Source organism: Athene cunicularia, assembly GCF_003259725.1.
Source record: "Athene cunicularia isolate RWA chromosome 2 unlocalized genomic scaffold, athCun1 chr2_part1, whole genome shotgun sequence".
NCBI lineage: Eukaryota > Metazoa > Chordata > Aves > Strigiformes > Strigidae > Athene > Athene cunicularia.
In genome coordinates this window covers 23,581,075-23,596,236 of record NW_020799095.1, presented here as the reverse complement: position 1 = coordinate 23,596,236, position 15,162 = coordinate 23,581,075, and the positions used below count along the sequence as shown (strand labels likewise).

Genomic DNA, 15,162 nt, shown 5'->3' with positions numbered 1-15,162 from the left:
GGGGGGGGGGGGGGGGGTGTGTCTGTCTGTATGGTGGAATATCACACAATTGTATCACACAGAAAAGTTGTGTAATATAATTGCATCAAATATCATGCTAGAATCTTGAAGCTTAAAGAACAAGTAAGAAATTACCAAGGTAGAAATACAATAGATGCAGAGAGAAGGGAAGAATGAGAACAGTGAAACAACTATGAAGAGCTGAGGAAAAGAGTGTGAAGGTGGAGGAGGGATAGTGAAATAGAAGACCAACACTGTAAAGGCTGAATATATATTCTCTAGACACCAGCAGTTCATATTTTACCTGCTGTTTCTTCTCCTGGCTAAAGTTTTTCACTGCATGCTTCCTGCAGCTCTTCCTTCTTCCCACATATGAGAGAAGTTGGAGAGATGAGACTTTGGGATACTGTGGTACAGAGCACTGGCCCTGCGTGGTCTGGAAGGGTAATTGAAAGAGATGCCCATATCTCAAGGCTATTGCTTTTTCCACTGCAGTATTTTCTCAGTTCTTTCAACTCCTATCAGCTGAACTTCACAAGGCTGTGAAATGGGCAGTTGTCTACTATGAGCGAGAACATGGTTATTTTATCATTAAAGATTTATTACCAAGCCACAATTTAACAAATGGCTTTGAACCACTAGGAGTATGAGCTGAACTAATTTTTAAAAGGGAAAGGTTTACTGTCCCATTGCTAATTGGCTATAAAATCTGGACTCCTAGAACAAAGTCATTAACAGATGTGATGGATAATTTATAAAGTAGGACTTTAATGGACTTCACACTTTGTCTAATGACAAAGCAGGTTAAGCAGGCGGATACAAGATTTTTCTCCACAAACTGCACCTGCAATGCGTAAGAACAGACTGACCACTTGAGTTGAAGGGTGCAGGCATAAAGAACATCTTAGAAAGTGTTTACATGAACTCTCTCGTCTTTAGGAATGACAGAGTTGTGCTCCTGCTTTCATGACTATAATGTCATGCTACGTTTCCAAAAAAACCCTTCAATGTCAGAATGGTTTATGTTCTTTAACACAGATTTTTTTTTTCAAGGAAATATAAATTTCTTGGATCTCATCTTCCAGGACAAAGAAACGTACAATTATTTGCATGTCACTTTAACATAATATATGTATTTCTTGAGACTATTCATATTTGTTCCTAGCCATGGAAAGATAGATTGAACTCCATGAGACTTTTTTTTTTTTTCCCAGGATTACCCTTCAAAGCCTCAAAACCCGAGAGCAATTGTTAATGCTTAACTATCTTCTGCATCAGCAGTTCTGTCTCTGGTGAGCTAACTACAGGTCTTGGGGTTGATGGATGACTGCTTCATGACTGATGTCCTGTTGACAGGGCAGATATGGTGTTACCATAATGCAGAGGCCTAAACTAGTGTTTCTGGTGCAGGGCAATAGGTAGCATATTCCTAGAGAACACACAACAGGCCAAATATGGCATCTTGTATATATTTTAAAGAGCTGTGAAACAGCAAAGTATCTTAATAACAATTTGGGCATCTAAACCTGCTACCATAGTAGATTAGAATCTCCTATGAGAAATATATTTATTTCAGAATAAACACTCAACAGAAAGTCTCAATTAGTTTATTTTGGTAAATTTGCATTGCTTCGGGTTAGAATATTGAAAGTGAAAAAAATTATTTTAGAAAAAATGGATACAGCAAGTTCAAACTGACATCTTGGACACTGTAGACTCTGATATAACATATAAGATTTTACTATCACACACATAAGCAATTAAATACAAAATACCTTGATTCACATTGATACTCCTAGCAGCTGTTGTAAAAGTATTCACTGATACGCAGTTATTTCTCTCTAATTCCCCACATAAGCCTTGTAGCCATGGAGGCCTTTGAAGAGTCAGCACAAATCAATGCATCTCATTTAATTAATGCTAAAGGGGGAAATAATCTCACACTAATAAGGCAGCAGACAAACTATCCTGGACTGGTTGTCTGTGCCTAAGGTCTTAACAGTAAACTGACATGAATTAAGAAGCGTAATATGACCTATATAAAACTACTGCATCTGTCTGCCATGCTACTATGCTTTCACTATGCGCACAAACACAACCACAGCTCAGTTTATGTGGGTCATGATTCATAATTGATATATGATGGAGGAAAACTAAATATCGAAGAGTAAACAGTGTAGTTCATAAGCATGACAGTGGCCTGCTTTTGATTTTTTTGTCACGAAAATTTGAAGGTACAGTTTAAAGGGACCCTGAAGAGACTGTCTTTCAATTTTTTTTTTCACAAATACACTGAAACAGATTGTTGGCAGACACATGTCATTATCCACAGAGCTCTACTATGCTAGTGATGACAGGGATAAAGCTATGAAAAACAACTGCTGCTTTTCTAGTGGAAAAAAACCTCTCACACTTGACTATCAAGTGAACTCTACATTTTTGTATTTCTCCAGTAAAATTATATATGTATTATTGAAACAAAGCAGGAACCAGAGAAAGGGCAATTTATGTGTCTTCCATCAAGAAAAACAGGTAAACAGTTACTACTTTTAGCTGACGTTACCACATCTGCTGACAACTGTCAGCTGTTAATTCCTGCCCACACTGCAGAACTAGTATGGCTGAAAAATACCAGCGGCAGAATATTTCAAAGGGCTGCTGAACGGTGCTAACTCTTTTGCCAATAAATGTAGTTCAGATTTGAAACAAAATATTTTGAAAAGAAAAATCAAAATATTTGGCATACATAATACTGAAAAAAAAAACCCCACAGATAAAAAAGAAAATAAGAAAAAAAACACCTTGTCCCTCTGCTGCCAAAACTTGGGTTTATTTTCAGCTGGGATTTCTTTTGAAGCACCTGTTAAGCTACAGAAAGCTAAGGACCCTCTTCAGAAGGACTCTGCCCTCTGCTTCTCCAGTGTTCTCAACTAGCAGGAACAACAGATTAACAGATTTATTTAACCATATTTTGCCTTCCTTTTTTTTTTTTTTTTTTTTTTTTTTTTTTAAATAGGATCACTCCTGTCTTTTTGAGAAACTAGTTTGTACTTGGGGTTTCTTACTACATACAAAATTTCAAAGATTAGTGCAAGAATCCTCTTATGGGTCTACTAATTTAGGGCCTTGCTTGTGTCATACCCTTCCTTTAGCTCCGTCGTGTCTGTGAAACTGTTAGTTCACTCCTCAACTATTTTTAAAATAAGATGTATCAAGCAGTAAAAAGAGCTCTGAAGTATTTATTCTTCTGCTCCTGTTTATACCTTTTCTTTTCTGAGTAAGTCAACCAAATTTTGATTGTAAGCACACAACATTTCGCAAAACAAACAGCTTGTGAATATTTTGGCACTGCAGAGCACGTCTGTCTTCTGATTCCTCCCACTCAAAACAGCATGATTTCCAACACTGACCTGTTCATGGCCTCATAAATTTACATGGCAGTATTTACACAAAACTTTTGACAGTCTCGCAATTTGAGTTTCTTGTGGCATTTTAGTATATCACACAACATATCCCATAATAATATCTGTGTGGGTGTAGTTCATCCCTCTTGTCAGATTTAAAGGATATTGACACAGTTGAAGAAGTGCAATTATCACCATTGACCACCTCATGATTTCATAGTGTCAGGAGATAACAAAAGTTCAAGTTGGATGCTGCACAGGGTACGTGTTCCCTTAAATAATGGTCCAAGGTAATTTGCCAAATCATATCCCATAAAAACTGTGATTACATACTATACTACTTGAAAAAGAAATAGCAGACTTACAGGAACTAACAGTAAAACATTTCTGAATAAAGCAGTTAACGTAGCAGACAAACCTGACTCTTCTTGTTTGGATCAGTTACAAAATTAGTGAAAAATTCAATGTTATCATTTCTGTAGGGAAATAAACAACTCTGCTACAATTTACAAAAATAACCCAAGCAGGCTTGAATTATGAGTCCTGTCAAGTTTAGCTTGAAAAACTAAAAGCAGATTGATGGAAAGCTACAAGGCACTTTTATTTGCTAGCAGGTGGGGTAACTATTGTGATACCACAGACATCCCTTGTTGATTTGGCATAATACAGCTTTTATGTTTGTTCTTAAAGAAAAAAGCAAACAGCAGACTGAAATCTAGAGATGATGCCAAACTGGAGAACTGTCATACACCAATGGCATGAAAATAGCAACAAAACCATCATAAATACTGGCAAGATATAAAATAAGATTTAACTGGCAAAGCAGCAGTTTATACATATTGAGAAAAATAAACCAAATCATCAGAACATAATCCATGAATACAAAGCAGATATTCAGAAAAGGCAGCAAGCAAATACTGCAATTAGATTGAAAAATCTGTATAATTTTTTGTAGCCCCTTGTATCTACAGAACTACACTGAACCTGGAAAAATCCTGAAGGCAGACAATAAATTAGGTTCAAAGCAATTCAGTACCCTCGAGGGGAGGAGAAGGTCTCAATCTGATGACAAAGCATCAGAGGTGGAAGGCTGCTGTATCAAGACCTGTACAACAAATCCGACTAGAACCATCACACTGCCTTAGAAACAATCTGTACCATGTGCATGTGCAATAGCTATCAATAACAGATTTTTGTTCTAGAAGAGCTATGGGAAAGGAAACCATAATTGTGGTGACATGTTACTTAGCATGAGTTTAATTCCTTACCATCAAACTCAGGATATCTCATTCTCTGTGCAACTGAAATTCCTGTTAAACAATTTTAGGAAGTGCAAGGAATGCATGATTAGTTCAACAGCAATTCCAATCTTCCTCTGCCCATGCACTATGCCACTCGCTCCCTCAAACAGAACTGATGAAAATATGCACACAGATGCCTTGTGCTTCACTATCAGAAACAGGTAATGAAACCGGGGCGGGGAATAAATCAAATAACCAAATAAATCAAAGAACCAGACACCTTAATGAACTGATCTAGAGAAAAAGAATTCAAAACAAAACAACACTAAAACTCAAAGGGTTTAGGTTTCCCAACCTACAATAAATATAATAATGGCTCACAAACATTTCCAGTTTACAAAGAGAGCTAAAAGAGACTTCAAATCTCTCATGAAACAAATGGAACTGTGGAAAGAAAAAATAAAATAAAGAAATCCTATATTGTGTTTTGGGAAGGTTGCCTCTGGATCCTGCTATTGCTAATAGCGTGTAAACAGTAGCCCTGGCTATAGTAGGTATAATAACAAGGTACTGTTAGTAGCTTTTCCACTGGATTACTGTTCATTGTGGTCACTGTGAGTGTAGGCAACATTCACTGATAAAATCCATTAGATTAGAAATTGCTATCATGAAGGGTTATAACAGAGTAAATAAAGATGGTTGAGAATATCCCTTTTTTCCATTTCTTAATTCCTCTTACCTCTCTCTGATTCTTCAAGTGGAATTGCACCTCAACATGTACTACCAGTGCTTGAAACTGGCTACGTCCATGCTCATTCTACACAAAGAAAGAGTTCCCACCTCTTTTTGCAAGCTACTTCCAGCAGCACATTACCTACCCCATACAATGCCCACAATTTGCTCTTGGACAGACAGTTTCTTCCCCTCTGTGTCTTTCCTTGGGTGTTGACACACAACCTGACAGTGAAAACTAACTGGTAGTTAGGCCATCAGTCCCTCTAGTTTCTCATCAGTCCCTTCTAGTTTCTCTGACTTTTCAAAGGTCGCTCTGGACTTAATACTGAAAGAATACTAATTTCTAACATATTGTCAAGTAAAGTTTTTTTAAAATCAACAGAGAAATAGGAAAAAAGTTTCAGTTCTCTATTTTATAATGGTGTCTTCTGAACAACTGTTCCATGACTCTTTTTTCAGCATTCCCTACCAGCTTTCTGAGGAGCTTTCTTATGCCCTCAGGACAACTACCCAGCCCAGGCAGATCTGTGCTCACATGACTGCTGGTCATTAGAGGTAGCTGCATCTTTTGGTACTACAAAGATGCCAAGTGGTCCTGGTCAGGCTAAACTAGTGTCTCCTCTTTAGACTACACAAAAGAAGGAAACTAAGTCTTTGCAGACCTCAACCCAGAGCAAACAGCTGAGAACAGAATTAAAGAACATTCTCAGAGTAGAGAGATTTCCTGTCCCAAGAGAGTTCAGGATTTACATTCTGTCATTCAGATGTAGTTATGCAAACTTATCTTTCAGTATGAATTAACTACGGCGAAAGGTGATTTTGAATAAAAATAAACATAAGAGAAAATTCCTCACAAAATTATATTCCAGCTTTGCTTTCAGGTATCAAGCTGAATGCTCACTTTTCCATTGAATCACAAATATATGCTACAGCTACAGCTTGGCTTGATACATTCGGCTTCTAATTTATCATAGCTGTAAACAGAATTAATAGTGATAATTAAAATCCCCTTAAGTTATTTAATTTCTTTGATTAGCTATTATAACTATCCAAGTAAATAAATTTCTCTTATCTTAACAATAGAAAGTAGAATATATATACAAATTTAACTTACATTGACCTTTTAATGGCACTGAGACTAACATCCAGCTTTTCATACCAATAGTTCAGATACAATTTTGCACTGCAAGCAGGAAAGAAAATGAACACAAAAACTCCAGCGATGTAAATCAGCATATTTCTGGCTCACTGAAAATCAGAAAGCACCAGTTTTGATTCTAACACTATAGATGCATCCACTTAAGAAAGGAACATTGTCCCCTCCAGGAGTAATGTGAATACAAAGAATATAAAGTCTTTAAGCATCTTAGTTTACACATGACAGAATTACACAATTACACAGTGCTGTGTGCTGTTGAACTCAGGTCAGTCAGTGCATACCTGTTAAGGTGCTGAAGAGCAAATGGTAGAGATTAAGGTTATTTAATGAGATTAAAACTATCTAATGAATATGCACAAATAATTTCAGCCTTTCCGAAATAGTCCTGTGCTGTGCCTGCTTATTTTCTGATGATCCTTCTACATGGCTTTATTGTCAAATTTGCAGGTACAGTTATTAGGAAAAAACACAAGATTTTACTTTTATCTATTAAAATACCTAATTAGCAATTTACCATGATTCTACTTTTAAATACTGCACTGTAGTACTCAGTAAAAATTAAGTTTATTATTTTATGAGTTAGCAAAAACATTTTCTGGGTTTGAAGGTATCTTGGGATAAAATGCAGCATAAGCAATAAATTTTAACCTGCTAATTCTACCTGTACACATAATATGTTAAATGAAATAAAGCATATAAGTAAATTAAATGAAAGAAAAGAGGTTTCTAAATACCGTGACTGTTGCATCGTGATGTTTCCACAAGTCGATTGTTTTGGTCATAGCATGCCATGGCCTGGTAACGATAGCCTTGTCCACATTCCTTAACATCTCCTTGTACCTTCATTCCCAGCAATACTTCCAGCTTACCCTCTGGTAAAATACAGTCTGACCAATTTCCCACAGGCTGAGCACTGTACTTGTCACACGGACAAAACTGATTCTCAATCAGAGGATACAGCTGAGAATTTCTGCATTTCTCCCTTTTCTTACTTTTTCCTAGAAAAAACAAATAAATATTTTAGAAAGTTTGTATCAGTTTATATCTCCCCAAAAATCTGATGTAGACTTCTGTAACAAGTGCTTGCAATCAAATACACATCTCTAAAACTAGAACATTAATCTTTATTCATTTAGGTTAATGACTTGAACTTCTAAAGTAATCAATGTCTACAATTTGCGCAAAGGTAACATCTTTAAAATAAAAATATATTTATATTTACTTTGGCTAAAAGGGCTTGGAAAGTACAGTTTGAAAAAGTGAGCAATTAAACAAATATATCCCTTTTCTCCTATTTCATTGGCAGTGTACAGTCCAATAAAAAAAGAAATGTGTCTGGATAAAACTCTCTCAAGTTGGAGGAAATTGCAGAAGGAAGGAACATTCATCTTTGCTACAGCAGCACTTCCTTTCAAAATGTCAGAATCCTTCAGTTTCATCACCTGTTATCATACATTTGCTAATAATCACCATTCTTCCCTTCTAATAGAATAAACAGAGAATACAATACAGCACATATCAATATAACAGTCTTAGCAAGTTTGAAGGAGTAACAACTCAGGACAGAGAAGTATCTCAAAGTGTTAATAGTGTGGTAAGAGAAGCTGTACTTTCTTGCTTTGTTGTTTTGTTTTTTTGTTTTTTTTTTTTTAATGTTAATCAGGGTATTTTTTTCCCTTGTGGAAGCAAACCTGGCATAAAGTTCACTGGAGTTATAAAACAGTCACAGCGAGCTTTCTTGAAGATCATGAATTATTCATTGTCCACAGGTTTTCTGATTTACAGGAGGATGGAGTTAAGGACAGAGTTTGGATCCTATCACATTCTTTCTGAGGCTGCTAATGGGCACCCCCATTAGCTAGCTTTCCTCCACCACAGACAATACAGACTAATTGGCAAATAGTGCTGTGAGAGAAGCCAAGTCTCACTGTTGAAGTATCAGTTATAATTTAGAAGCAGAGCATTTTTTTTCTCTTTATTTCACCAGAAGAAATAATAAATAAATAAATAAATAAACAAATAAATAAATAAATACACCACCACCACCAACCCCCAAAGAACCCCAAAACAACCACCAAACATTAAAAAGAAGCTGAAGAAAAAAATGTTTTGACATGGAAGGTTGTCCATCACGTGGAACAAAGAAAAGTTTGTGGCAAGGGATTGGGCATCACTGGAAAAACTTTTTATTGTTAATTAAAACTTCAAGAGGTTTCAAGGGACACAGAAAGCATTCTTACTTGTGTCAAGAAATAAGATGGAAAATTAAGCAACTTATTGCCTCATGTGGTGGTCTGAGCTGCTTGGTGAAGGCAGCGGGAGAAAGGAGAACACAAAGAACTTGGAGAGCAAACATAACCTTGGAGAGCAAACATTCAGCCAGGGAAAGGACTGGCATAATCATAAATCCAAGATTTGAGACTGCAGCTAAGTTCAAAAGAGGTAAACCAAAGCTAAGGCTGAAAATGATCATCTATAGCAAAAGGTTGAAGAGCACTCAACTGCCGTAATGGTTCTAAATGTACCAAGGAAGAGGAATTCAAGTAGGTTAGCACCTGATCCTGTTAAAGAGAGATGATTGTTGATTGGTCTGTTACCAATTAGAAAAAAAAAAAAAATCCACATTCACTAGATTTTCTATTAAAAAGTTTTCTATTGGAAGCTCCAGGGGTATTAACAAGATTTTTTTTTCCTCAATTACAGTTCAGTGTAAGAAAAACTAAACCTATGAACACAGGCTCAATTCAGTCTGGTGAAAATTCAATCTGGTTAGACAATGCTGGTAGGATACAGCTTGTGCATGGAATCATGGTTGCTGAGTAATTAAAACAAATTGTAGACCTGCTCCCTAAACTCTTAGCTGAGAAGACACACATAAATCAAGAAAAATTAATAGAGTCTGTGGCCACTCTGGTTTTCATTATCAGTTTTCCAAATCTATTTTCTTGTCTTAGAGCTTAAACTTGTTTAACCTTATTTGGGACTGAAAGGGATCTGAGAGTCACATGAAGAGATCTTCTACCCCAAGACTTCTCCGAGTGCCTCATACTACCTACATCATGTTGAAGACACCAAGGTCTTTGGCTTTTTACACTAATCAGCCAGTGTTTGTGAGTTACATGCTTTTAAACATTCACTAAATTTTCTGTTTGCCTGAAAACTCTTAGTAAAATTAAGTTTGACAAAGAAAAAAAAGCTTTGGAAAAATATTTTTATATTTTAAGCTCTAACTCAGGAAAATTGCTTGAGATGTAACCTCAAAGGTCTGTCTCTTATATTTGTTAAATGCTTAGCACAAATAAATAATCTTAAGGACATCATTTTGTACAAAACATAAACCAAAACCCAACAACCTTTCTGACAATTTTGTACATAGAATCAGGGCTTGGAATAAATACAGTATGAAAACCTTTTAAATAGCAAACAATTGTTCCCCTTTTGGTGAAAAGATAACACAGGGCTCAACAAAAATGCAGATAAAGATTTTTTTTTATTTTATTTCCCTGTACTGGAGCAGAATGTTGATTAATTACGCTGGTTTACATTTTTCACCTCACGTAACTAGAGACAATGCTGACAATGCCTGTCAGGAAAAGCAATGGTATGATTTTCTGTTTACTATGTGCGCTTCATTTAGAAATGGATTTATATCTAAATTTTATATTTAGATGTATAATGGATATAAACATCCATTTAGATGACCTTCTACATTCTCCCATCTTCTCTCTAGCCACTTCCCCATGATCAAAAGTCTGAGACATATGGCAGGAGTTTGTTCTCCTGAGGTATTATCTTTTTGTTCCACTAACAGTATATAGAGAATGATGATGAAATTGGGTCTGCTTTCTGCCACGATGACAAATGTTTGCTTTTCATAAGGGAACCTCAGAACAATGCAGGTTTTAATCAAGACAGTAGCAATAATTAATAAAAGATGCATTATTTTTTTGGTTACTCTTACCGACAAGAGTGCGTTTTCTTGTCCTGACTCCTCCACAGTCCCCATTACAGGAAGAAAACTTTGACCAGTTCGTAAACTGACAGTCATCTTGGCAGGGAATCTGACATGTCTGTGTTAAGGATGGTAATGGGCCAGAGTATTTAAGGCATTCACTGATGTCAGCCTGTCCTCCGTCTTGTCTGCGACACGTAATTGCTGGAAGCAAACAGGGATGGAGTTTAATTCAGCATTTTTTCCACAAATGTCTCTATTTAATTTAGTAAGTCTACAGTATTCTACCACAAAATCACACTGAAATTCCAGAACAGCTATACAACAACCTAATATTTGCAGTCAGTTATACCTTGAATGAATACATTTGACATCTCTGACTTTTTCGAGATTCTGTTTGAATTACTATTTATCAGGATTTACCAGGAAAAAAAAATATTACAGGCAACTGTAAATATTATAAAAGTTGCACCATGTTATCCACATCTGTTATACCACTTTTCACATTATTATTTTTTTCTACAGATAGTGCCTGTAACTCAGAAATTAAAAAACGTGCAATACCATTCCAGTAGATGAATAGTGTATAAGCTATAAAGTTATATCATCAGCATGTATTTCAGAAAAAGGGATAGGCATGACATTTAGAAACATATTTGAGTTCTGAATGCCACTTAAATACAACAGTATTACTGTCTGATGTTCTTCATCATTTTTTAGTCTTGAAAAAGGATTGAAGGGCAAAGGATGTTTTCTAGGGATGGAGCATCAGCCAATGGTGGTAGAATTTTTTATAAAGGATAGACATGTCCTGAATAAAAGCTTCTTATGTAAAAGAAAAAAAGAACAAAAATTCAGATGGCACAAAGTGAAGCAGTTGGAACATAAGGTTTTACAAATAATAGGGCTGTTACATTAATATAGTCTTTAACAATGCTCTATTATTGTTTCTCATGGGTATTTTTTTTAACATGGTCGCTTATCTATTATTCTAACCTAAGTCTCAGTAAATCTAACTTTATTTCCTTGTTCAAAAAAAACATAAAACTTATTATGCAGTAACAAGATTGTAAAATTCTAGTTGTTTGTTTACATAATAGAATTATATTTATGATTCTTGGCATCTGACAGTACACAGTAGATGCAATATCTCATAATGACTGAAAGTAATTTGGGTCACCAATTGTTGCAGTAACATTGCAGTTGAACAGAATATATCATGAGGGAATATCACGTTTTATATCACACTCCACTCCATAATTTAAACATAGCACTTCAATTGTACTGACAATAATTGTTTTATTGGTATGCGAATTGATAAAAATTGTAAATTGTACTAACCAAACTATTATGGCATAATCAAGTTCAACTGTTGGAGAAAAATGGGGTTTGAATACAAAGTTTCAAAATAAAAGAAAACCCTATGAGTGACAATTTACTCCTGGAAGAAAAAGGACGAAGAGTTGAGGAAACATTTTTTTTTTTAGATTGCTGTAAGGTAAATGTAAAGGCTTAACAACCTATGATTTCTGAAAAAAGCTTTTTTGTCTTGACAGTTCTAAACTAAATTTCTACCTCATGTTGACTGTAGGAAGCTGAACTTCATGACCCACGTGGTCCATTTCAACCCTGTTTGCCTACTAAAACATATCCAAAGGTCCTAAGTGAATTGTTTGCGCCACATGTCTGGGGTAAAACATTGGTAAAGGGAGGGGGGTTTGTTTTTCCAGAGATGTTAAGCAAACAACTTCCCTGATCCTTGAGTGCCCTTCGGAGCATGGCTGCCAGCACTGTTTGTAATAGGCTCAGTCCTGCATTAAGTTGTTCTTACTGGGGGACTGACCAGCTGTACATTGTCTAATACAATTATTCTGTCAAATCCTATTATTATTGGTGTAGTTTACATGAGGAAATACTTTATTCTTCAGATATAATTATAGTGATTCAATGAGCAAAATCAATTATCTAAAAATTGAAAATCCATACAACAATATTTTAAAGATGTGTTAACTGTACCTACTATAGATTTCTAAAATTACACAAGTATTTTGGAAAAACACATCAAAACAGTATCTTTATACAACTCTAGGCTACGGTTTTAGATTCTTGTGAGATACTCTTCTCATCTAATAACACACATTGGTTTCTGACAGAAAAACACAGTTCCAACTAGTTCTACCATGTGGAAATTCACAGAGGTCAAATTCAAATCCTCTGTCTTGAGTTTGACCTTGGCATGTGCATCCATCAGCAAAACTAATTGCATTATCTTCATTGTGTTCTCAGGGAGATATAGGCAACCATGTTAGCAATGAAAACTACATCTAGACAAGGTCTAAAAGACAGTCCACTGATTAACCCAATAACTTTTAATAACCTTCTTCAAAAGTTTAATACCCATTTTAGATACTGCCTCTCCATCTAGTCCTTTGATAGGCCATAAACATTGTCCATTGAAGAAGATTCTTCTAGGTAAATTTTTTCTAAAGCCAATATTCCTTCCCTCATCTTTCTTGGTTATTAAACATTATTCCATGGGCAGATATCCACTCTGTCATAAATTTTTTCAGACTCATATTAGTGCAGACTCAGGTGAGAAGCTACGCTGAGGACTAATACTTTGGGGCTTTTTTCCAGATTAACTGTCAGTTGTACTGTAGCAATCAAAGCAAGAAAACTCTTCATTCTTGAGACCTAAATATTTTACCTTAAAACAAATTAGAGGACAGCTTGGCACACTAAATCAGTTCCTGAATCTTAATTTTCTCAGTGCCTGTCCATAACTATTCATGTTACATCCAGTTGACAAGATGTGGATGATTCACTCTATATTGCATTTTCCTATTGTTATTCTACAGATTCCAGTATCAATTTGAAAGGTTTATACACCTTCTGACATTTGAAGAGTGGGTATTTTTCCATTACTTAAAGCAGGGATTTTGACAACTGTATATATTTCATTAATACCTTATTTTACTTGACATCTGAAATGCTCTTACTCACAGTGGAGTTACTTTTTCCATTCACAATCTAATTTGGGCAAATTCATCCCCTGCGTCTGTGATCAAACACATGGTTCTTTTATTGTATTCTGTAAAAGTTGCTGAGATCAATAATTAACTCACTATACAGAGAAGTGTCTTCAACTACTCTAATGCCATGTAGTGTTAGACTAATTATTTAGCCCATACAACCATGCTGAATTTATTACAGACATTAGCAGTAAGTGGAAAGAGCATGGTACTTCTATTACTGAAATAAGATCAAGTAATTGTTAAGTGAAAACATAAAACAGGAGTAAGCTAACAGAAAAATCAAATTTAACATGGAAACCATTCACTTAGAAAATTGTTTTGGTATTTAGCAATTATTATCTTCCAGAAGAAAGGTGTGAAATAAATGGCAGTCTAAATTTTCTACACAAGGAACTTAAATGTAATTAAAACTTTATCTGATAGCATTGTTTCCACCAAGCCACAGGGGGACTACAGACTAATGTATTTGTTGTTGGCATAACAAAACACTAAGACTGTATTTTTAAAAGTCTCGTTATGTGTGGGTTTGTATAAAAAACTTGCCAGTATTACCATCCTTAGTATACTTCACTGAGATTGCACTGAGATGTGAGATTCAGTGACCCCTACAACTAAAAATTATTTTATAAATGAATGTGCTCTATGTCCTTTGTTTTCCAATACTCTTGTGATACCACTTTTTTTCAATTTTTAGGTATTTTTACCAACAGAAATATTGTTTCATTTCTAGAAAGGAAAAAGTTATTTCAGCCCACTAACTTTTCTTACACCTACTATCAATGCTGCCCAGGCTATGATTTCATCTATGTTTATTTCTTTTACTGTGGGACACAGAAGACTAGACACTGCATGATGAACTCTTTCTATCATGAAGCATCTTAAGCAGGAGAACGTGCCAGTAATATTGTGAAAATACAAGCCTGAGTGTTCTTTACATGCCAAAGAGAATAATGTGTTTCTTATGAATAAAGCTGTCTGGCGATTCTGGCTCTTCTTTTGTCAATAAAAAATTAATTTCTCATGTAAATACTGCTTCTGAGCATTGTTGTCCAAATTCTTACTTCAGTACAAAACCTGAAGCTGTCTGTTGTATTGTGCAGTAAATAAAATACAAACAAGGCAGCAGTGTGCTCTCATCTCAACAACAAAATAGTAGTTTATAGTTCCATGAAGGAGCAATACTCCTTCAGGATTTTGTCTCTTTTCTTGTGCTTTCAATAATGGCATGAAAAACCCAAATCTGCCACCTCCTAAGTGATGCCCAAAGAGAGAGGCTTCTGTCCCTGCGTAGTCAACAGTGAGAGGAAAGGGCTTTTGACCACTGGTTCTGCCTGTGAGCCTCCCTGCAGCTCAAGCAAGCCTGCAATGCCTCCTCATGTGCTCACAGCCTCCCTGGGAAAATTCCTCTGATTCCTCCGCTCCACTGTCTTACAAATAACTCTACATACACCCTGAAAATGAAGCATAGCAAGAGCTTGGGTTCAGCTCTTTAATACTGGCAAACTCCCAGCAACATCAAGTTCAGCTATTCAGATATTTTCTCTGACAACCAGGTCACTTAAGCTTCTGCTTTAATTTGACAAATACTCTTTCTCCTGCTATTACAGAATATGCTGACAGATTCACGATTTTCATC

The 15,162-nt window shown here is 35.7% G+C and overlaps 1 protein-coding gene across 2 annotated transcripts in view; it reads right to left on the bottom strand.

Annotated features, from left to right (window-relative positions):
• Positions 1-15,162, bottom strand: part of THSD7A (thrombospondin type 1 domain containing 7A) — a 267,649-nt gene that overhangs the window by 38,201 nt on the left and 214,286 nt on the right. For both annotated transcript variants that reach the window (XM_026841560.1, XM_026841561.1), the window contains exons 15-16: positions 10,501-10,695; positions 7,274-7,537 (exon numbers count right to left, since the gene is read on the bottom strand). In XM_026841560.1, the coding sequence (XP_026697361.1) occupies positions 7,274-7,537; positions 10,501-10,695 (459 nt within the window). The remainder of the gene's footprint in view (positions 1-7,273; positions 7,538-10,500; positions 10,696-15,162) is intronic.